This window comes from Zonotrichia leucophrys, chromosome 1 (genome assembly GCF_028769735.1).
Source record: "Zonotrichia leucophrys gambelii isolate GWCS_2022_RI chromosome 1, RI_Zleu_2.0, whole genome shotgun sequence".
NCBI classification, from domain to species: Eukaryota; Metazoa; Chordata; class Aves; order Passeriformes; family Passerellidae; genus Zonotrichia; species Zonotrichia leucophrys.
The window spans coordinates 74,164,505-74,187,652 of record NC_088169.1 but is presented as its reverse complement, the minus strand read 5'-3'; the positions used below and the strand labels follow the sequence as shown (position 1 = coordinate 74,187,652).

The window sequence follows — 23,148 nt, the reverse complement described above, 5'->3', positions numbered from 1 at the left end:
TTGAGTTGATGTACTGTTTAATACCATCTTGCTTCAGCATTAATAATGCATATTGACATTTGTAGGCAAAAGACACTGAAGCAGTATTTTCTTCTAATAACTTCACGTTACAAATATACTGACATGCTTGGCATCTATTTTTTCTTTCTGAATGATAGAAAAGCCAGAAGATTCTGTAATAGTGAAACTGGTGGTGAACTTACTGCAGCTGTCCAAGATGGCAGTTAACCATACAGGAGAAAAAGCAGTGCTGGGTAAGTTAATTGGACCCACAAGTAAATTATGGCTGTCACTGCAAACACCAGACTGAAACTGTGGTTGTTCTCAGTGTTACTTCCCACTGTGCTTTCCACTTCAACACACCTGCAGAGTATGAAGGGAAGAGCAGGGAAATAGATTTTGGATTTTTTCTAATGAACATTTAACATCCCTTGTTAAAAATTAGTTTCAAGGTCACTTTTGATTTTTTTCAGTTGTTGTGTGTTTTGATAAAATACTTTGTCTGGAAAGCAAATGAGCAAATGAGCATTGATACACATTTTAATGTAAAATGCAGATTAATTCTTACTGAATTTGCAGTAATAAATGTTTGGGCTCACACAGGCTTTTGTTTGTATTTACCCTACCCTTTAGGCATTGAAAATGAGTAATGCTGACCTTTTCCATTTGCCAGTTTCTGGCAGAAGCAAACATAAAAGACATATCTGATATAAGCTGGAAAATCCAGAACCATACTAGAAAATTCAGTTATAAGGCATAACTGTAATATTTATGAGTCTTAAGCTGCAAAATTTGTTCACATGTAATTTTAATCATAAAGCTCCTTAAGTGATTATTTATAAATGCTTGCTGCTTTTTACCCCATAACAGTCTCAGTTCTAAAAGTAGGGTGACACCTTGTTTTAGTATGCCTGAGACTACAGAAAGACTATAAAATGACATGCATTTGCAGAGGCTGTTGGAAGTTGCTTGGGAGAAATAGGTCCCATGGATTTCTCCACCACTGCTCTTCAGCGGGCTGAGAACGCACTGGATTCAAGAGCAGCAGATTTACTTGAAGATAGAAAACTTCAGTGTGTCTTCATAATGTTAATTCAAATAAACACTGCTTTAACAGATAATTGGTGAGTACTTATTTATTTAGTTAGCTCAAAAGCAAAATAGGAGCCATTAAGTTGTACATTGTTCAGATCACCTCAGAATAACTCCCTGAAAGCATTCTTAACACCAGCCATGTGCTTCTCCAAGGCTCAGATTATTTACCCAGTCAATCTTAGATGTTTCCTGGAAATTCTGTAGTAGGATGCAATCCAGAGTCTCCTCTGTGCTGTAGAGGATAGCAGTGCTGTGGAGCAAGTACTCACATTTTGTTCTGTAAAAAAATATGCAATAGCACCATAGATGGTGGAATTACTTATCTTGTGTACTTACAAAGGTGATTTTGAAAATCAAATACCTGAATGAAATTAATGATAACAATATTGTGTATGTTCTTTTTTCAGTATTGATGTTAGAGCTGCTGCTGTTTCCTGTTTGAAGAATATATTAGCCACCAAGTCTGGCAATGAATTTTGGGAGGTTTATAAAAGTAAAGCTGATCCCATGTTAATCTATCTACAGCCTTTCAGAACATCCAGGAAAAAGGTACTTCTGATACACCTCGTATGCATGGCATGTGGAGTAGAAAAAAAAGAAATATCTATCTTTTTTAAAAAGTGAATTTGAAAAGATGTTTGAGATAGGCTTTGATAAATGCCAGATTTGGCATCAATATAATTGAAAATCTGATTGCTTTTTTATGTTTTTCTCATTTCTGTTTTACCAGTTGCAGCTTTCTCTTCACGTAAGAAATTACTATTTTGACATTAGAAAGCTGTGTGCTTTCATTTAGAAAGACAATTTTTGGTTACCTAATGGATAGTGTAATACTTTCTCAGGATTCCAGTATTATTTGATGCAAAAAATGGTGGAAAATAAATCAGAAAAAAAGTGCATAATTAAAAACATAAACAGACATTTCCTAATTTTCAAACTTTTTATTTGTAAATAAGTTGTGATGCTTAATGTGACCTTGTTGATGTCACCAGTAAAATTTTAATTTTAATAATTTCAGATTTCCTTGCAAAACCTTACATTTGCATGAACAAAACTGATATTGTTAATCACCTGAAGGACCAGTAATAGCTAGTATGTTTGAATGTGTGCATTGCAGTATGGCTTTTTAAAATGCCATAGAATTTTTGTTATATTTGCAATATGTATATTTTTCTTGTAGTTTCTTGTAGTGTCTGCTAATGATACAGGGGCTCCTTTGGAAAGATTGGATGACACAAACCTGTGGGTTCCTCTGGGGGAAAGCCATGAGACCTGGATCAAGCACCTAACTAGTTCAATCCTGGACAGTGGAGGTGTGAAAAATGAAGTTCTCCAGTTGATGAAGCCACTGTGTGAGGTGAGCTAAATCATACATTTTTACATGAATATGTGCTATGATACACAAAAAATGTGATTACTCATCTTGATAGCAGATAGTAATTTCTGCTATTAAATAATTCAGAGCCTTTGTGATCATATATTGTATGTACTCATAAAATATCTCAAAAACTCTCAAAATACAGCATTTGAGAGATAATTGCAAACATATGAGAACTTTATATGGCTGCTTTAAGTGAATGCCAGCACTACCATGTTGAGTGGTTTGTGCATTCTTTCTCAAGCATTAAATGTTTGTTTGGGCAGTTGTGAGTTGTAACCTGAGAAAGGAATGGTTTTTGGTTGTCTTTCTTAGCAGCTGCTGTATATTATTATTTTCTAGGTGAAAACAGACTTGTGCCAAACTTTGCTTCCATACCTGATTCATGATATCCTTCTTCATGACTCAGAAGAATCTTGGAGAAATCTTTTGTCACTTCATATCCAGAAGTTTTTTACAGCCTGTTGCAAATTTGCCTCATCCTGTAGATGTACTCCAAATTCTGATTCAGGTAATGCCATAATAGTTTTGTTTCAGCTAAAAGAGGAATTCTGGTTGTGAAAAAACTATCTTCTGATATCAAATGTAAGATGTGCACTTGTAGGCAGGCAGAATTTAGAAGCTTCTGCCCAACTGATCTTTTTTGATGGAGATGCCCATAATTTTGAAGTTGTTCATTGGCAGCACCCAAGAAGTATCTTCTGTCTAACTAATTTTTTTATCCATAACTAGATGTTTAGTGCTTGCTAAATTTAGATGTTAACCAATGTTAAGTGCTGCAAGACTGAGTCATGGACTGTCTTTTAAAATGACTGATGAGCAGGTAAATTCCTCTATTACTCAAACAAGAGCAATAAAAAGCAATTTTCGCCTAAATTTTCCCCTTGGAGAAGATTAACCCTTGCTTTAAGTATTGCCTAATATTTTTAATGGTCTTCTTATACATTCAGAAGACTTGCTCCATTCCAGCAAAATAAAAGGAAGTTGTAACCCAAAGAACTGCACCAGAGTATGAGAAAGGCAGTAAGTCATTTTTAAAGAAAAGCACAACTTAAACAAGCTGTTTATGTCCTTTCCAAATAGATTGTGGTTGAATTTAGCAGAAATTTGTGTAAAAGGAAGATCTTTGTTGTTAGACACTGGGAATTGTACATGCACTTTTTTTCAGGAGCTGAAATAAACACAGTAACTTCAGGTTAGGGTAGGTTTGGTTTTTGGTTTGATTTGTGGTATTTTGTGCAGTAGTTACTGTGCTATATCTTCTAACTCCCTTGTTCAGTGACAGATCATTGGAAAAAAGAGTCTGTACAATGCCTTGCAGTCTCTTTACAGGCAAGTCATGCCAGCTTCAGGTTGCCAGAGAGGAAGGGGAACCCTTCCCTTAGTATTGCAGTTTTTACTAAGAGTGGTATAAATAACCCTAATGATACTAGGTGTACTTTAAAATATTTTCTTGGATGCTCATTAGCCTGGACTGAAATTCTGGAACAGTATTCTTTGATATTTTTGAATTCAGGTAACAAGCTCTTTCTACACCTCACAAATTTATGCTCAGATGTACAGCGTGTTCCAAGATGTTCCAAGAAAAATATGAAGGAATTTTTCAAAGTTCTAGAAACTTGCAGTTAGTTCAACAATACCAGTCAGCAAATGATGGAGGCCCCTTCAAACACTGTGATTCACAGAACCACAATCACTTAGTTTGGAAAAGGCCTCTGAGATCATTGAGTCTGACCTGTGACTGAACATTGTCACATCAACTACACATTGCACTGAGTGCCACATCCAGTCTTTCCTTACACAGCTCCAGGGACAGTGACTCCACCAACCCCTGAGAAGTCATTCCAATGTTTAATCACCCCTTCTGTGAAGAAATTTTTCCTAAAAGGAGTTCTACACAGAGAATCTTATTGAAGCAATAAAAATAAAATAAAATAAATTTTATAAAAAGGAAAATAAATAAAGAAAAAAAGGGGACGACATGCAGAAGCTTTAAATGGAGTTCTCCAGATGAAAAACTGTCCTGGTAACAAAAAAATCCCCCAAAACCATGAAGTAGCACACAGCTCAGTGTATGACAATGATGAACTGGAGGTGCTGTAGCCAACAGAGCAAAGATATGTTAATTCCAAAATTGGAGTGCTTGAACATCAGTATTTGAAGCAAAAAACTTTAGTCATCCTCTAGGAGAATCTGTTATCCTGTGAAAACAAGGAGAAAACTCTTCCTAGAAAATCTAGATAAATTTCATTCCAATCCATCAGGATCCAAATGGAATAAAACAAGCAGTTAGATGTGGGAGGGTCAAATGCTTCTGAACACATTCATTTCTGTTTGTTGGAACACAAAAAATGCCCAGATACTTTTTAAATGTGGCTTTTGCTTTCTTTAGAGAAAATTGCTTCTTCTGCACCTTACTGTAATGTAGTAGTAATCAAACCTTTGCTTGTGTGCTCCCTATTTCTTGCTTCTTGTAATTGGTGATTCTGAAATGACCAGAGGAATGAAGAAATTATTAACCCAATCACCAGAACAGCCTGGCTACAACCTGTAGCCATCTGGTTTTAATTTCTTTAGTCCAGAAGCAACACATGGAAGCATAGATTGTTTGAAAGTATGTGTCTGTATGTGGAAAGTATGGGGTTCTGTGTAGCCATACACACTCTAAAATCTGCAATACAGTAATTTAATAAGAAGTATTTTTCTGACTTAGGAATAACTTACATGGTGGAAGCCTAATGGCAGAAGTCTGTTACAGAGCTTTTTGCAATGATGTTAGTTCATCTCTGAATTCCATAAGAAGAAATAGAATCCATAAACTAATAATACCAAGATAATTTCATCAAATTGTGGTACAAATTACTATAATCTCACTAACAAATCATGTAAGGAGAAGAAATACATTTTGTGACAAACTATTGATTTAATTTTGGAAATGCAATTCAAGGAAGTTTTTAGTTATTTTCTTGACTGAAAATTAATTACTTTTTATTTTGTAAATGGATGTGATATGACAAAATTCATTATATTCTTTCCTTTGAAATATACATCCCAGATCAAGAAACCCATAATTCTAGAAGTTTGGATAAAGTATCTCGACGAGCCATGCTTGCTGTTGTTGATTACTTGAGAAGACAAAAGAGGTGAATCCAAGCTTTTCAAAACATTGCCCTGATTGAATTGTGACTGTTCAAAGATCTGTTGGTGCTCTAGAGTAAAGAAAAGGAACACGGTAGAGAACATGTTGCTTAAAAGAAAAGATATAGTGGTGACCTTGCATTTGTTACTGAAGTGATATGGCTAACCTTAAAGGGTTCTAACTATGCTGAAGGAGTTTTCTAAACCCTTTTGTCTGATGTACTTCTTGTAGTGTGGGTTTTTCAGGAGCTAAGATAAAGTTAGCCTTCGGAAAGCTTTATAGTTGATACTGGATTAATTATGTTTAATGCTGGATAAAAGGTCTGTTACAGCAGTATTAAAGTCTTTATTTAATCAGATCTCTTTCAGGTACAGTTTTTGACGACAGCTTCTGGCTAGATCTGAATTATCTGGAGGTTGCTATAGCAGCACAGTCTTGTGCTGCTCACTTCACAGCCTTGCTCTACGCAGAAATATACGCAGACAAGATAAATAGGGACAAGCAGCAAAAAAGGTAGGAGGAAGAGTGCTGTTTCCTGACATATCTGGTAAAATGAATCATGTTTTGTGAGTCCCAGCAATGTTTTGGTTTTAGTTATATGAAAAGTCAGGAAAGCTTTAAAAATATTCCATAGGTGTGTATATGGAGATGGAAAATATTTCAGTCCTTGAATGTGATCCAAGCCTCAAAAGAGTGTCATGTTGACTTGAAATCAGAAACTTTTCTTAGTGCTGTTGTTGAAATTACAGCCACAAATTAACCAAGGGGTGAAAGTAAACCCAGAATGATGACTGGAATTCTGTGAATAGAGCTAAATGATCCTTGTAGGAGCTTTTCTTCCATAACAGACACTTATCTTTGTTTTCTGGTCTAGCAAGATCAAAGTATAGAACTAGTTTAGGTTTTGTGACAAACAACTGTCAAGTAGTGGAAATATAACAAAAGTTTGGTTGTATGCACACAGATTAATTTATTGCTTTTATTCTTTCACAGAGGAAAGAACACTTCAGGCATTCACAAAAGAAATTTGATTTAATAAAAGATTAGGAATTACAATGTGCGTGTTCTCCAAAAAAAAACCACCTTGGTGTTAAAATCCTTTGATGTTGATATTCCCAGCTCAACTGATCACTTCCTCATTCTGATGGAGAGCCATACTGAATAACCTGGGAATATCATAGTCTTGCATTTATTGTTTGTGCCCCTTATTTCTTGAATGTTGACTCAGAATTTCTTTAGTTCTCTATATGAAATTTCATATTGAAACATTTCTTTTAGATCTTCTTTTAAAGCAGCTAAGAGTTTGACATTTGAAGAGGAAAGTCAAAGAACACCTATTGCTACCTTGAATGAAAAAAGTAAAGAAGAAACTGGCCTAAGTTTGCAGGTACTTGTGTGTGCTTCCTAATCTGAATGCAAATGGTCTCGTATAATTATAATTTAACAGTAGGTTTCATCTGAGCTGAGGGTAGGTCTAGTAGAGCTCAAAAAATGTGTTTTAAAGTTCTTCTCATATTTTAATTCAAAGTGAACTCAGACAAATTAAATTGAGTATTTGTTGACCTGAAACACTAACTAACTGCCAAGTCTGAAATCACAGCAAAGCAGGATTTGATTCCCAAATGAACTGACTTCAGGGTGGTAGCCAGCCAAATATTTTTCAGTTTGTTTTGTTGCAGAAATATATTCATTAAAAATCAGCAAGTGATGTAGAAGTTGTAATTATCAAAACCAAAGTAGTACCATCTCCCTCAGGTTTATTTGATATATCAAATCTGATCCGGTAGCCTTATCTAAGTTACTTCTTTCCATAGGTCATTATTTCAGGACTGTGCTTGTATAACTTTTAAGATGCGTTGCTTAGTTGGTGTATCTGATGTCATTTACTACTATTGCCTTTTGCTTTTCAACTAGCCCACCTAAGGCCCAGCTCTAGGTCTTTAAAAAATAAATTAGCATTGAAAGTAGGCCTGAAGAGTTTGGCTAGACTACATAACTTTTTTTTCCCTATCATGATAGCAGGCTCAGATACTACATAAAGGAAAATTATGCAGTGATGTTATCTGTAAAAACGTTTATAAACTGATATGATTTATGTAAAACTAACTCAAGCTGCTTCTAAAAAATAGTTCTTTGTTTTGTGGTGCATGTTCTAGGACCTTCTCATGGACATCTACAGAAGCATTGGAGAACCTGACAGTCTTTATGGCTGTGGTGGAGGAAGAATGTTGCAGCCATTGGCACGGTATAATTTATTCATGTTCTTATGGTCTTTAAAGGCCTTGCTTTCATTTACTAGTCAGGAACTTAAATTGAAAACTTCTTTTTCACTTACAACAGGATAAGAACATATGAGCATGAAGCAGTATGGGAGAAAGCCCTTGTAACATACGACCTTGAGACAAGCCTCTCTCCATCTACTCGCCAGGCAGGAATAATGGAGGTAATATTATTTTGTAAGAGGAAATGAGTGTAAGAAGTGATGTTCATCATATTGAGTCATTTGCAGTGAGTCCAAAATTGTTTTAGGACTGAAAGTTATCTCTTTTTTCATTAAGTCTAGCCCATTATCATAGGCATCCAAACTGTGGATATAAGACAATTCAGTATTTGTTCTGAAAACATTAGGGTTCTTAATCCTCTTGTTATTCACCCATAATCCCCATCATGGGTGATGAATTTTGTGAAATACTTAAAAATAAGTATATTCAATATTATTCCAGATTTAGGCCAGCTCCTAAAATGACAGGATACAGAAAGTAATGTAGTTGGTTATTTTTGCTATCTCATTCTTAAACTACTCCACCATGAATCACTATGTGATTTTTCTGATACAGTAGATGAAAAGAACTGATGTTTTTTTTGAATCCTTAATATGCTTTGCCTTTTTAGCCCAAAAATGTTTATACCATTTCTATAAAAATGTAGCATAGATGTGTGTATGTTTCCCCTCATTTAATTTTCCTATGGCACTTTTAATTTCTTACCACAAATTATTTAGTATCACTGTTAAAATTCCGTTGCAGTTGTCCTTCATAGTGCTTGATGTATAATCTGGTTAATTGGTACCAATTGTAAAGATGTTATGGCCTTCAAACAGATAAGAGTTATAGGAAATCTTTTCAAATCCTCATCAGGAGCAATAGTTCATTAAGAAGTAAAATTCATTATGACTTGCCACACAGGAATGATGGCATGGAGAAATGTGTGCTGATAGTTAATTTGATAGTTAATTAATTTTCACTGTGTGAAAAATTATTTCAAAAAATGCCAGCCACAATAGTAATAAAACCATTTTCCTGGAGTTGCAGATATCAGTAGTGTGATTGGTAGTCTTATTAAAAAGTTTTCATTTTACCTGTAGAGTTTAGAAATAGTCATGGTCCTGTCTTTCCTGCAAAGGGTTCTTTGTTTCCAAAAGTAAAACAAAGCCCTCAAAAAATACCAGTTCAATTTAATAAAGGAGGAAAATAAATTTTTGGGTAATTTTCTTAATTCCAGGCTTTGCAGAATTTTGGGCTTTCCCACACTCTTTCCATGTACTTAAAAGGTCTGGAACATGAAAACACTGAATGGTGTGCAGAACTGCAGGAAATACGGTACCAGGCAGCATGGAGGAATATGCAGTGGAGCCACATCTCTTCTGTCAAGTAAACACCTTATCTTTTTGCTAGTTCTTTAAGCAAAAGACAGTAGGGTCAGATCCAAGATCAGAACATAGTTTCTGTAAAGCAGGTCACCTAATTAATCTTAATCATTGAACTGAAAAGCAGTGTTTTTCAGTTAGATTTGTCTTGTTTGAATGCACATCTCTTTTTATTTTCCTGGGAAACTGTACAGAGACGATTCTTCTTTTTGATTGTTCATAATGTTAAACTGAAATTTTCCATTTTTGACTCATACAGAAGTTGTATCTTTAGTATTAGAGAGGGCTTTTAGTATCTAATATATAAGAAAATGGGAAATATTACTCAGTAAGCCACAAGAGGTTATCCAGTCCTGGATAGGCAAACACCAGTATTGATCCATGGCTACTCCTTCACAGGGAGTAATGTCCTGGAGAGAGGATGCTGCTGGATGCCTGGCAGCAGTTATTTGATATGACTGACCAGGATCCAGTGTGAAGTCTGTCCTTCCTTAGTACAGCTGCATCATTGCACCATTTAGGAGGAATACAGAGTAGACTCACTATGTTTTGGCAAAAGCAAAAAAAAGTCACAAAAAAGTAGCTCCTACATCAATTTTTAGTAGTCAGAATTTTTCTAAGACTCTTACAGCAGGGTGGGGAACGTTCTCTTTATGTGCTCGTTCTCTTCTCCTGCATGGTCTCATTGTTTAGACACACCTAGAGAACTTCACAAATGGCCTGTTGAAGGGCATATGCCATGCCATGATCAGAACAAACTTTGGATAGGTAAGCTGTAACAAGATTCAAGAATAGTTAGAAGCATCACATGATTTTTTTATCATGCAAAACAGTAACCTATCCAGCTACAGAAAATGTGCAACCAAAAATGTTTGTCACAACGACAAAATTGACTTCTTTATAGAGAAATATGGCTTTCATTTTATTCTATGTTAACTTTTGTTTTATTTGTTAGAGATGAAGCAAGAAGTCCAGGGTACCATGAATCATTGTATGATGCTCTCCAGTCTTTACGAGATAAGGAATTCTCTGCTTTCCATGAGAGTCTTAAAGATGCCAGGTAACAGATTGTATGCAAATACTGGGACATTTATGTGCAAATACTGGGAGAGAGAGATGGACACAATGTGTGTGTTTGTAGTCACAGGTTATGTAACAAAGGCTATCGAGGAGTTTTATGGGCTCAAATAAAGACTCATGCATAGAATAAAAACTATTTCCAGACTGCAGCTCAAAGTTTTTTAACCTCAGTTTGTCATCTGCATATGTAATTTGTGTGCTAATTGAAGATACATTTCCTGTACACACCCCTTATTTTGTGGACCTTTTAAGTGGATTCTAGTGTTGAGTGCTCTTCTTTAGCTGAGCTATCACATGGATTTTGGAATTTCTGAGTCCTTACTGTGTTTTCCTTTATTGACAAATTTATTTTTTTTTAATTTGAATGTTAGTGCAAAGTAATTCTAGACTGAAGAGTTTTGCTGTTTAAATTCTCTTCCCTGTATGGAAACTGTGTTATGGATATTTGGAATTACTAGCTGTTATGAAATAAAAATAATCTACTATTTTTCTGTTAAATCCATAGAGTGAATGAAGTAGAAGAGCTGTGCAAGGGCAGTCTTGAGTCTGTTTATTCATTATATCCAACCCTTTGCAGACTACAGCTAATTGGAGAGTTGGAAAATGCAGGTCTGCTGTTCTCCAGGTGATGTTTTAAGATTGTTTCACACCACTTCCTCAGTTTGCAGGAGGTTTAGTAATCAAACATAGCACAAAACTTAAAATTACCCTAACAGATTGTATTCATCAACATCTCAAACTTCATATTGAGAATGACAAGGAATTTAGCTTCACTACATGAAGACAATTTTAGATTTTCTTTATTTCCAGACTGCCTTAGTTTGCAGTCTAGTTTAAGTTATTTGAAATCATGCCAATATAGTGTTTTAATTAATTGTTTTCTTTCCTTTATATTGAGTTCTCTCATACTCCAAGGTAGCAGTCATATCTCCTAGCTTCTGGTTTACTCAAGTAACTGAGTCCTCCTCTTTTAGTTTCTTTTCTAAAAATGTTTTCCGTTTCCCTAATGACATCCATAGCTTTACTGAAAGCTGTTTCAGTTTGAATAATTTTCTTCATGGACCTCTGTTACCATCAGTATTCTTCCCAAATTCTTAAGATTGCTTTTTAAACACAGAAAGGTATTTATATCTGTAACTCTGTGCTATTAACATTTAATTTTCTCTGCTGTAGTTCTGTCAGTTTAGTAGCTAATAGTCACCCCACAGTCTTTTCAGCAGCTCTGTGTTTGAGTGTGATTCCCTTTGCTGATGGACCTTTAACACAAGTTTTTGATGCCTAATCAAGAATATTTACAGAGGAGTAGTTCACCTGAGTGTTGTTGTACTTCATGTTTGTTAAAACTGGAAGGCTTCCAGTTTAGTCTGCATATGGTAACCATTGTGGGGTTTTATCACTATTTCTTGAAGTGTAGGTTTTGAACTTTCTCAGCAGTTTACTTTTTACCCATCTTGCATTTCACTGATATTTACTGAAAATTAATAACAAGTCCTTTTTCTTTTGGAATTATTGCAGATCTGTTACTACTCAACAACTGAATGACGTTTATTTGAAATGGCAGAGACAGTCCCAGCTTCTCAAAGACAGTGACTTCCATTTCCAGGAGCCTGTCATGGCTCTGCGCACTGTAATTTTGGAAATCTTGCTTGAAAAGGAGAGTGAAAACACCAAAAGAGAATGTATTAAAGACCTCCTTACCAAACATCTGGTGGAGCTCTCTAGATTGGCAAGAACTGCTAAAAATACTCAGGTAACAAATTTCAGGAAAGACCAGGAACAGATGTTTAGTTGTTTTTAGTTTATAAAAGAACTTAATTTTTAACTTTACTAACGATTAACTGTATTCTAAGTTTATTCAATAAATCAATCTGAGACTTAGATTATGTAGAATTTACTAATGAATTGTATTTATGAGCATGTTTTTTTAATTTTGTTCATAAGCGTAAGCCACTGAATAAAGTAGATAATACAGAAATGACATTTTTAGTGAAGAGTGCTGTTCTAGCTCTGTTTCTCATTTTGGTGCAGTTCTACATATCCAGCTTTCACTTGCATCATATGTTGTAGTGTTCCAGAGTAAAACTGCAGAGATAACTTCATTGCATCTCTGTATTTAGTGTTGTCTTTAAAGCTTCATACTCTCAGAACACCATTGCACTGTGGTAAATCTCTTTCTGTGAATGGCTTCCTGGGATTTGCACTGTCAGTGGTTTTTTCAGTTGCTGATGCTTTTAAGGGCCAGGGTCAGCCTTGGCTTGTTCTAGGTGGTGCATTTGGATCAGTAACTCTGTGAGAATTTACAGAGCAACAAAGTATTCTCCCAGGACCTCTACAGAAAACAGTTGCAGATAAATACAGAACCTGGAAAGGTGTTTAACACTTCACATATGCAACACTGAATTAAACTTTGATTCACTATTTGCTATTTCGCACATCACTATTCATAGAACTCTTTTTATGAATAGTGATGAAATCAGTAGAACAGTGCTGTCTTTGATTTAATGAATTTGCAGAGACACTTTACTCAGCGCCTCTGAAGCTGTTGGGAGAATGATTTCAGATATTTTTGTCTCATGCCTGCCCAGCCACCAGCACTGTGGCAGTGAGTATTCTGTAAAAGCCTCAAGTTTGTTAAAAGCATAGTTTGCTCCTTGTGCTGTCGTAGTCATGCTGAGTAGTGAGGATGGTACTTTACCAGTGATATGTGTGAAGATGCAGGCATGCTAAAGAATTAGTATATGGTGGTGCCATTTTTATAATTCTTTTTCTGTGGTCTGTAATAATGTATGTAATGCATGTAATAATGTATTAATAATTGCTAAGCTGTAAATCCATTAATTTGGTAGGTACTGATTATAGAATTTCTCTACCTCCAATTTAAAATGTTAAACAGAGATACTTTATTTTAGAGTTTGTGAGATTTGATTCCAGTTTATTCTTGTTGTAAATCAGGATTTTCTGCAAGTATATAGAAAAATAATTTCACATCTTTGCTGCAAATAAATTTTTTATTTGGATGGGCAGATTATGCTGCACAAATAGAGAAAATTGAGAGAGTGCCTGAAAACAAAACTTGCTGTGAGGTACAGATATTTTACTTAAAGAATTGTTCATTATTATTTTTCCATTTTCAGCTTCCGGAAAGAGCTATGTTTCAAATAAAACAACACAATCCAAATGGAAATGGAGTTTCTGAATGGCAGCTTGAAGAAGCACAGGTTTTCTGGGCTAAAAAGGAAGAGAGTCTTGCACTGAATATACTTAAATCAATGATAAAAAAATTAGATGCAGATTGGTTTCAGGTATGTATTGCATAATGTCTGAACTTACAGGAATTAAATTATTTAAGATCCTAATTCCACTCTCAGAAGTTTTCCCTTAGAAGAAAAGTGAAAGCCCCTCTGCAATATTAAATACTAAATCTGGGTTGTACTCTCAAAACGTCTGAAAGCAAAAAAAACTGCGTTAGCAAATCTCGTTAGGGGTTTTCAAAGAGAGTCTGTAAGATTGGCAAATGTAAGAATTCATTATTCATGGTCTAACACTAAACCATCTCCCTAAGCACCACATGGACATGTCTTCCATATCCCTTTTAAACAGGGACGGTGACTCCACCACTTCCTTGGGCAGCCTGTTCCAGTGCTTGACAATCCTTTCAGTGATTAATATCCAATCTAAACCTCCCCTGGTGCAATTTGAGGCCATTTCCTCTTGTCCTACTGCTTGTAGCCTGAGAGAACAGACCAGCCCCCACCTGGCTGCACCCTCCTGTCAGGCAGCTGCAGAGAGTGCTGAGGTCCCCCTGAGCCTCCTTTTCTCCAGGCTGAGCACCCCCAGCTCCCTCAGCTGCCCCTCACAGCACTTGTGCTCCAGACCCTTCCCCAGCTCCGCTGCCCTTCCCTGGACACGCTCCAGCCCCTCAATGTCTCTCTGGCACTGAGGGGCCCAGAACTGAGCACAGGATTGGAGCTGTGGCCTCAGCAGTGCTGGGTACAGGGGGACGGTCACTGCCCTGCTCCTGCTGGCCACACCTGGCTGAGCCAGGCCAGGATGCCATCGGCCTTCTGGGCCACCTGGGCACACTCTGGATCATGTTCAGCTGCTGTTTGCCAGCACCCCCGGGTCATTTTCCACTGGGCAGCTTCACAACTGCCTGGGGTTGTTGTGACTTGGTACTTACCTTGTTGAACCTCATACAGTTGGCCTTGGCCTGTCAATCCAGCCTTTACAGATTCCTCAGGATGGTGTTTGTTAAAATATGGTCTACAAATACTTGACTAGAACTTAATTATGTGTACCACTGTGGTAAAAAAGTCTTTAAGGCCGTACCTTTGCATTGACCTATGATGGCATTCTTTGAGAATTTCAAAACCATTTGCTTTTAATCTATGTATGTTCTTAAAGAATATCACTCTTCAGAAAAGCTGCATTATTTTGGGCCAAGCTTTCTGTACATACCAGGGCAAAATCAAGAGTTGTTGCTCTTTTGATTTTTGTAATCTCTCCATGAATCAGTTGATGAGGCCCTCCAAAAACGTTGTCCTTCCTTACATTTACCGTGTCCTTGTAAGGAGAATTTGTGTTTTCACAGCCTGTGATGTTCACATACATATTTCACAGTCAATGTTGCCATCTTGGTCACATGTACCCTATATTAGAAGTATTTTGCAAACTTATCCTACTCTACAGTTAAAGCTGAACATCCAGTCTGGAGAAAAGTCTTTTGGAAACATGCTCCATCATCTTCCCATAACACTTTAATCAGGTTTCCATCTGTCTGAAGAATTTGATGATCACACATGGTTTTTGTGGTTCCTGGCTGTTACCTATGGAGTTGTCTATGGTACTTCAGACTAAATGGGGATATTTATACAATACAATTCTGAAAACATGCTGTGAATGTTTAAAATTTTTATTACATTTTGTCATTGGTTTATTCTGCTTTTGATTGTTCAAGCTATCAGGTATTTTAAAATGTGCACTCTCCTTTTGCCTTACATAGAATGTGAATGTGATTTAAGGTTATTGACTACTGTAGATGTGGGTGGAAAATGACTCTGTGGATGCATTATGTGTAATAGGCCTCAGTGATTGAATTCTGTTCAGGGTTTAAAGGCTTTAGAAATTTCCTACCTCATATGTAAAAGATGTTTTTGTTTGATGCCTCCCTCTCTTTAATTTTTTTTTTCCAAAACTTGCTTTTTCAAAGGTCGAGAATGATCCTCACCTGAAATTGATGTATACAGAGTGCCTGAGGCTCTGTGGAACCTGGTTAGCTGAAACATGCTTGGAAAACCCTACAGTCATCATGCAGAAATACTTAGAAAAGGTGCATCCAGTCTTTGAAATGTGCTATCTGTGAGATAATGCTGTGTTAAAATACAGTGTTAAAATGTCAAGTAGATTTTTCAGTGCAATCTTTATGTATTGAAAATATGGTTTCTTATATAAATATTATGGTTTCATGTTGTATTGTATAACACTCTAATCCTGTTAAAAGTTCAGAATATGGCTTTGTAGAAATCACAGTGAAATGTCTTTTATTGGCTTAGAAGTGCAGTGATTACAACTACTAGTCTAGTTTCCCTTTCCTGTTCCCTATCCCTACCTCTTCCTTCTCAGGACAGATTATTCACTCACCAGCTTTTTAGTACAACATTGCATTTCCACAGAATCAATCAGGTTGGAGAACACCTCTGGAATCATGGAGTCCAACCTATGACCCAACATCCCCATATCAACCAGACCATGGCACTGAGTGCCACATCCAGTCTTTCCTTAAGCACCTCCGGGATGGTGACTCCAGCACCTCCATGGGCAGCCCACTCCAGTGTCTGATCACCCCTCTTGTGAAGAAATTCTTCCTAATGTCCAACCTGAGCCTCCCCTGGTGCAGCTTAAGGTTAAGGTTATGTCCTTTTGTCCTGTTGGTTGTTACCTGGGAGAAGAGCCTGACTTCCCACCTGGCTGCACCCTCCTTTCAAGGCAGTTGTAGACAGTGATAAGGTCACCCCTGAGATGCTGCTAAGTCTTGGTCTCTTGTTTCAAAGTGCTGTAATTTTTTTGTTTTTAACTTTTAGTCAGTAATAGAAATGTTTGTATTAATATTTGCCCACTCCACATTTCTTTATTTCACACTAATTTGTGAAACTCAACATAGTTGCCTTTCTCTGTTGCTATCTATATGCTTTCTTCACTCTGATGATTTGAATCCATGACTTTCTTATATAATTTCCTTTACTTTTGGCACTTTTTGGACTGTCTTCCATTTTTTTTTCTCACCACTTGTGATACAAGGCTATAAGACTGTTTTAAAACTTCATGCCTTGTTACTGTAAAAGATAAGAGCATGGAAAATTCCTGTATGGCTATTAAAGCTGTTTCATACAGGATAATATTTTTGACTGTTTGCACTGAAACATTTCTCAAAGATTAAATTCACTTAGGAGAAAAATATTCAGCCTGTTAGATTCATTTTGTATGCATATTAATTCCATCACAGGCAATGTTAAATAATTTATTCAAGCAGATGACCCTGAGCAGGGAGGGACTTGAACAAGATGAGCTCCAGAAGTCCCTTCTGGCCTCAACCATTCTGTTTTTCTGTGAGAATAGAGTTTCATCAAGTTTTATGCAGCACTATTTATCTGATTATTGATCTTACCTTTGTTGTAACTTCTCCTTTAGGCTGTGGAAATTGCTGCAAGCCACAGTGGAGACAGCAGTGAAGACCTGAAGAAAGGAAAGATGAAGGCTTTCCTCTCCTTGGCTCGTTTCTCTGATAATCAGTACCAGCGGATTGAGAATTACATGAAATCCTCGGAGTTTGAAAATAAGCAGGCCTTGCTGAAGAAGGCCAAGGAGGAGGTTGGTCTCATCAGGGAGCGTAGAGTTCAGACCAACAGGTGAGCAATAAATGGAGACTGGATACTTTGGAGCTGTCACAGGCTCCAGCTCTACTCTCTGGGCAGCAGCTGCAGCGTGGGTCACCTCTCTACAGCTGCATTTTTCCTTCTCCACAAAGCCGTGCTCAGATCCACAGTGCTGCTTGTGAATGGTTTCTGAACTGTGCCCGGACATGGCTCAGGTGTGTGCTGGATAGTGTGGGCCAAAACTAAGCCAGGGACACAGTGTAGATGATCATGGCCTGGAATTCATGTGATTGCCTGGATCTGTTCAGTTTATTTGACAAAAATGTTACATAGTATAAATAAATGAATTGGCATTTTTCTCTCTTTCACATTTAGTGAGAGAGTAGAATGAAATTTAATACAGAATTCTTAAAGACTTAGTAAGAGCAACTGCAAGTGAGCAGAAAAGGATGAACTTCAGCTGCTGGACACTGAAGTCATTACACAAATGATCTGTACTGGATATTCACATTTATACCAATATTGAGATTAAATCAAGAAGACAGAAGACAGGAAGTTTACTTACAGCAATGAGTCTGTGTGCACATACAGTAAAGGAGTAGCTCCCACCATACAGTTTCTTAGTTGTTTATTTTACTGTGCTTGTACATACAAAACAACTTTAAAAATGTTAAAATAGTGAGACCTAGGGAAGGCCTTGCTGTAAGCTGATGAATAACTAATTTCTTGTTTAAACGTGACATCTATTCATGTAGATACACAGTGAAGGTTCAGCGAGAACTTGAGCTGGATGAAGGGGCAATACAAGCCCTGACCGAGGACCGTAAACGCTTCTTGTGTAAAGCAGTGGAGAACTACATCAGCTGTTTACTAAGTGGAGAAGAACATGATATGTGGATATTCCGACTCTGTTCCCTCTGGCTTGAAAATTCTGGAGTTGACAGAGTCAATGAAATGATGAAGGTATATGTTTGCTCCCTTTATTTCCTAATGCTTTGGCAAATAAATAGGCATCTTCTCCTGTATTTCTGGAAGACGAATTATGTAGCTCCTTAACTTTTCCTGAAAATTTTCTTTTTTCAGTTATCATTGCTTATCAATAGTTTTTCATCAGTAAGACCTGTAGTTCTCAATGCATATTAATTTAATTTTAATTAGCATTTTAATTTGATAAGTCTGTATGATTAAACATATGTCATGATCGTTTACTGCGGTCCCCTTGTTCTTCACATACCTTGGAATCTACCCATCTCCAACATCCTTAGGTACATTATTCTTGTTCATATTATATATACTTTCAGGTGAACAGCAATGCAAGGTAGAAGAGAAAATAGTACTCCTATGAAGGACCTGCAACATTTAGGAGACATGGGTCAGGATGATGTGATACTCACTGAATTGCTGCTTGATCAGACAGCCATGATAATTCTTAATTTAAAATTATTATTATTGTTATTATTATTATTATTATTATTATTATTATTATTATTATTATTATTATTGCAGTTTTTGTTAGGTTTAGTACAGCTAGTTTAGTTTAGTACAGCTCTGTAACTGAGTTTTCTCTCCTGCAGAAAAACGCACAGAAGATCCCTTCATACAAGTTCTTGCCTCTGATGTACCAGCTGGCTGCTCGAATGGGAACCAAGATGATGGGTGGTTTAGGATTTCATGAAGTTCTGAATAATGTAATTTTTGCTTTTCTTATCTAAAGATACCTTGACTGGCTTGGTAGTGCCTACTTCTGAACAATATCCACCTTCCTCTGAGCAGTTACAGCTAAACAAGTTACACTGGTGATAAGGGTGTATTAAAAATGAGTGATGCCAAATCAGTATGGTCGGGGAAGAGGACTGGGGACTTCTTTCATTTCTTAACTTAAAAAATCAACTTTATTGATTTTCTTGTAATATAAGAGTAGTTTTCTGCAGTTATAGAAATGTACTTTGAATGTTTTTTCAGTTGTGGAAAAGTATTACCTTTTATTTCATCTTAGGAACCTTAGAAGTTCAAAAGAAATAATAATGTTAATTAAGGTTTTTTTTTTTTTTTCCTCTTCTGTGCTGTTTTCAATAATGGGATCTTTTTCTTTTGTTGGCAGCTATTGTCTCGAATTTCACTGGATCATCCACATCATACTTTGTTTATAATATTAGCTTTGGCTAATGCTAACAAAGATGAACTTCTCGCAAAACCAGATGCAATAAGAAGAAATAAGTTAATTAAAAATGCACCAAAAGAGATCTCCCAGCTTGATGTGGTGACTACAAAAACTTCTATTCTATTAATCACATTCAATCCTTTAATTTTGTTAAAAAATGAAAAACCCAAAACATGTAGAGGGGTGTTTTAGTATAGAGCTCATTAGCAGACTTTTGTTAAGAAGCAGTAGGAGGGAAACAGTACTTTTAATAATTTAAAAACCCCTTTTGTGCATAAGTAGGTAATTATTATTGAAAGAAATCATCACAAGGTTGAGCAAAATATGGTTAATGCTTTGTGCCACAAATAGCCCTGATTATTGCAGACTCTTGTGATAAAAGTCCCTTATGTGTCATTCTGTAAAAGGGATTTTAGATGCAAGAAAGACTTGAGTGTCTTTATTGTTGAAAGTACATACTGAATTGGATATTTTTTCTGCTTTGAGTGGTAACATGTTCCATCTAAACAGTTTGCCTTGTGCATCTTTTGGTCTGTGTTAAAAGCCATGCTGATAGGTAACACTGACCTGTGGATTCATGATAATGTTGGTTTTGCTTAATTTTTGTTTAACCTGTCTTTGGAATCATCCCACATCTAAAGTGTTGGCCCTTCTTTCCTCCATCATTATAGGCCTGACATGATTGGTTGTCAGTGTCCTCTTACCCCCCGCACTGATACATTTTTTCACCACATTTTTATGTGGCTTTTTTTGCCCTTTTTCTCACATCTGTAGTTTTTTTTTGTGATTCCCCCCTTAGGATTGGAATTATGCTAAAGTATGTCTCTCAGAGCCAGGCACAAAAGGAATGCATGGACAGGTTTCTGTCTTTTGGATACAAGATTTTTTTCTTCAGCTGGGAGGAAATAACAGAAGCAGGCAGATGGTGGAAGAACATCTAAAAACCTGTCTGTCCTTTTTCTGAAGAACTTTTGCATGTCTTTTGCGCTTTGCCTGGACAGGTTTGCTCCCTCTCCATCGCCAATAATATTTTATATTACTCAATATCTCACATCAGACAGCACAGAATTTTTTCTTATAATTATTTCATGTCATCTCACAAAGGGCTGTCTGTCCATTGCTGCAGTTTGCTCTGTTTTCATAGGACATATCTCAATTGTACTTAATTGACTGCATGTTATGATGCATCTTTAAGTTTACAAGATCTGATGTTTGTTTTCCTTGGGTTTTTTAGGACAGAATGGAAGCTGCCAGGACAATAATGAATATTGTAAGGAAAAGAAGAGCTCCTATGGTTAGAGACATGGAAGCACTTTGTGATGCTTACATCACATTAGCAAATTTAGATTGTACTCAGTGGAAATCTGAAAGAAGTAAGTCTTAGGAAAACTGGTTTGTGTTTTAATAATGAAGATAGGTTTTATTTTCCCAGATTAAAAAGTGTATTTTAAATACTGATGTTTAGTTAAAAGAGGCAGTAGCATTGTGTCCTGTTTTTGATAGATATATAATGTAGTCTGGATTAAAAGTCATAGTAATTACTTGCACTGTAGGGCTCAGACCCTTAGTACAAAACTCCAAAAATCACCACAGTTGTCCTATGGTCATCTTCATCAGTAAAAGCATGCAGTGAGGTTTTGGGTCCCAAAAGCGATGTAAGCTGGGTTTTGTCAGTTCAGGTGTATTTTATAGCTCTGAATTTAAAAATATTAATGCCTCTTAATTACAGAAGGAATAAGTATTCCAACTGATCAGCCAATCATTAAACTGAAGAACTTGGAGGATGTTGCTGTTCCTACCATGGAAATTAAGGTGACTGAAGTTGAAAAAATACACACTAAAATCCCATCATCATAGAACCATCTTCAAGCTTTTGTAATGGCAGTCATGTTTTCATCCAATTCCCATGGTCTTTACAGGTCCACCTATGGGATACTTCCTTGTTAGGTGGGAGGTGCAGGGTGAGATGGTTTCCTTAGAAGACCATGATCCCAGGCATTATGTGTGCTGGATAGTGGTTTATTGTACAAAGACAGCTTGCCACTGTTACCTCTGAGTAGTCTCTCATTATCCAAAGGTGATACCATAGTGAGCTCCCTAACTCACCCAGGGGATTTGGGAGTGGGAATCTGTTGTCCTGTAGGTGCTAGCTCAGAGTTTCAGGGAGGCGACTGAATGTCACAGAAGGTGTGAGAATTAATAGCTGTGCCTCTTCTGCTGTTCCTGTGCTTTTACCATTCAGTAATGGGCAATGATCCATTCCCATTGGCTGGATGGGTGCACAGGAACTCACCTTTTGATACCACACACTCCACCTGGGAAACTGCACAGTTTCAGGGGCATAGAGTTGTTTTTTTGACCAGCATATAAGTTGAAATGTTGCAAGGCCAGAATTCCTCGTGTTGAAATCCCTAAGGCTATGTCTATAAAGCTGAATAAGCCAAGGGACTGCTTGAAGGTATTTGACTTCAGAAACCAGAAGTTGCCACCCATGCTGAATATCATCTGTTTGTAGGGCTCCAGTTGGCCCCAGGTGTTGCTCCTTTGTGCAACTGGATCATTCTTTTCTTTGCCTTTCTTCTCCTGCAGTACAGACTGACTGAAATGGCTGCAGCTCTGTGATGTGGCCTTCTGGGGCATGAGGGTACAGGGGGTGGCTGAGGTGTAGATCCTGTACCCTGCAGCAGCCTTGGCATTGAGATTTGGTCCTTAGATTAGTCTAAGCCTAATGCTCCCCAGCTATATGAGAGCGGTTTCTTGGGACATTGTGTCACAGTTTGTTTAGTGGAAGTCTGCAGTACCACGTCCCCTCTACCAATGAGGTGAACAAGGAGGAATAAAAAAAAAAAAAACTTTTGCTCAGCATATTTTCATAGCCTTTTGGTATTATCCTTGCAGGTGATAGAGTGCTCATGTTAATATTTAGCATATAGTCTGCTAATGAGCTTTGCAAAGTACTTATTACTGCTTTGTCTGAGTGAAATGGAGGTAATATTTACATTCATTTTAACTGTATTTTTAATTTCAGGTGGATCCCACAGGACAATATGAAAATTTGGTGACAATAAGTTCGTTCAAGCGAGAATTTCGTTTAGCAGGAGGCATAAATCTGCCTAAAATAATAGATTGTGTAGGATCAGATGGTAAAGAAAGGAGGCAGCTGGTTAAGGTGGGTTCTGTCAGTTGTAATGATATCTCAGATTTAACATGCTGGAAATTTTTTTTTAAATTGTCCTGTCAGTTTTCTCATGTATTATTTCTGTACCATGAGCAGACTTTTCACACTTCACTGTCAGTTTCCTTAGTTGAGGAATGCTTTAATAAACAAAATTGTGAAGTATTACTAAGTAATATAATATAAATAATAAGTAATTATATTAAATATGTTTGTAATTCAGCAGTGCATGTAATTAATATCTAGTAGCTTACCTGACAACTACCAGACTTGCCTGGTCATGTCTCAGCTGGTGACCTGAGGTGTTCTGTAAATAAGAACCATCAACATATTGTGTTAAATACCTCCTTTCTTCTTCCACATAAAAACAGTATTTGCAATTCAGAGACAATCAAAAGCATGCACATAGAAGTAAAGATCTCTAAAAAACTTTATTTCTTCTTAGACTCAGCTGATTTCATTCTCTCTTTGAACACAAACATTGGGCAGTTGCTGGGAGAATTCTATTTTGCTGCTAAGTATGGGTTTGTTTTGAAAGCTTTAAAGAGAAGCATGAATCACCAGATCTGCATCCAACAATCAGAACTGCAGTGCCAACTGAT

At 36.8% G+C, this 23,148-nt stretch overlaps 1 protein-coding gene across 2 annotated transcripts in view; it reads left to right on the top strand.

Moving 5' to 3' along the window:
• Positions 1-23,148, top strand: part of ATM (ATM serine/threonine kinase) — a 57,572-nt gene that overhangs the window by 26,780 nt on the left and 7,644 nt on the right. For both annotated transcript variants that reach the window (XM_064718047.1, XM_064718038.1), the window contains exons 33-55: positions 159-254; positions 953-1,124; positions 1,503-1,644; positions 2,276-2,452; positions 2,816-2,984; positions 5,529-5,616; positions 5,970-6,125; positions 6,891-6,999; positions 7,769-7,857; positions 7,953-8,055; positions 9,114-9,262; positions 10,214-10,318; positions 10,844-10,963; positions 11,854-12,088; positions 13,473-13,640; positions 15,548-15,667; positions 17,026-17,243; positions 17,966-18,173; positions 18,785-18,898; positions 19,312-19,470; positions 20,606-20,744; positions 21,101-21,183; positions 22,400-22,540. In XM_064718047.1, coding sequence (XP_064574117.1) covers positions 159-254; positions 953-1,124; positions 1,503-1,644; positions 2,276-2,452; positions 2,816-2,984; positions 5,529-5,616; positions 5,970-6,125; positions 6,891-6,999; positions 7,769-7,857; positions 7,953-8,055; positions 9,114-9,262; positions 10,214-10,318; positions 10,844-10,963; positions 11,854-12,088; positions 13,473-13,640; positions 15,548-15,667; positions 17,026-17,243; positions 17,966-18,173; positions 18,785-18,898; positions 19,312-19,470; positions 20,606-20,744; positions 21,101-21,183; positions 22,400-22,540 — 3,260 coding nt within the window. The remainder of the gene's footprint in view (positions 1-158; positions 255-952; positions 1,125-1,502; positions 1,645-2,275; positions 2,453-2,815; positions 2,985-5,528; positions 5,617-5,969; positions 6,126-6,890; positions 7,000-7,768; positions 7,858-7,952; positions 8,056-9,113; positions 9,263-10,213; positions 10,319-10,843; positions 10,964-11,853; positions 12,089-13,472; positions 13,641-15,547; positions 15,668-17,025; positions 17,244-17,965; positions 18,174-18,784; positions 18,899-19,311; positions 19,471-20,605; positions 20,745-21,100; positions 21,184-22,399; positions 22,541-23,148) is intronic.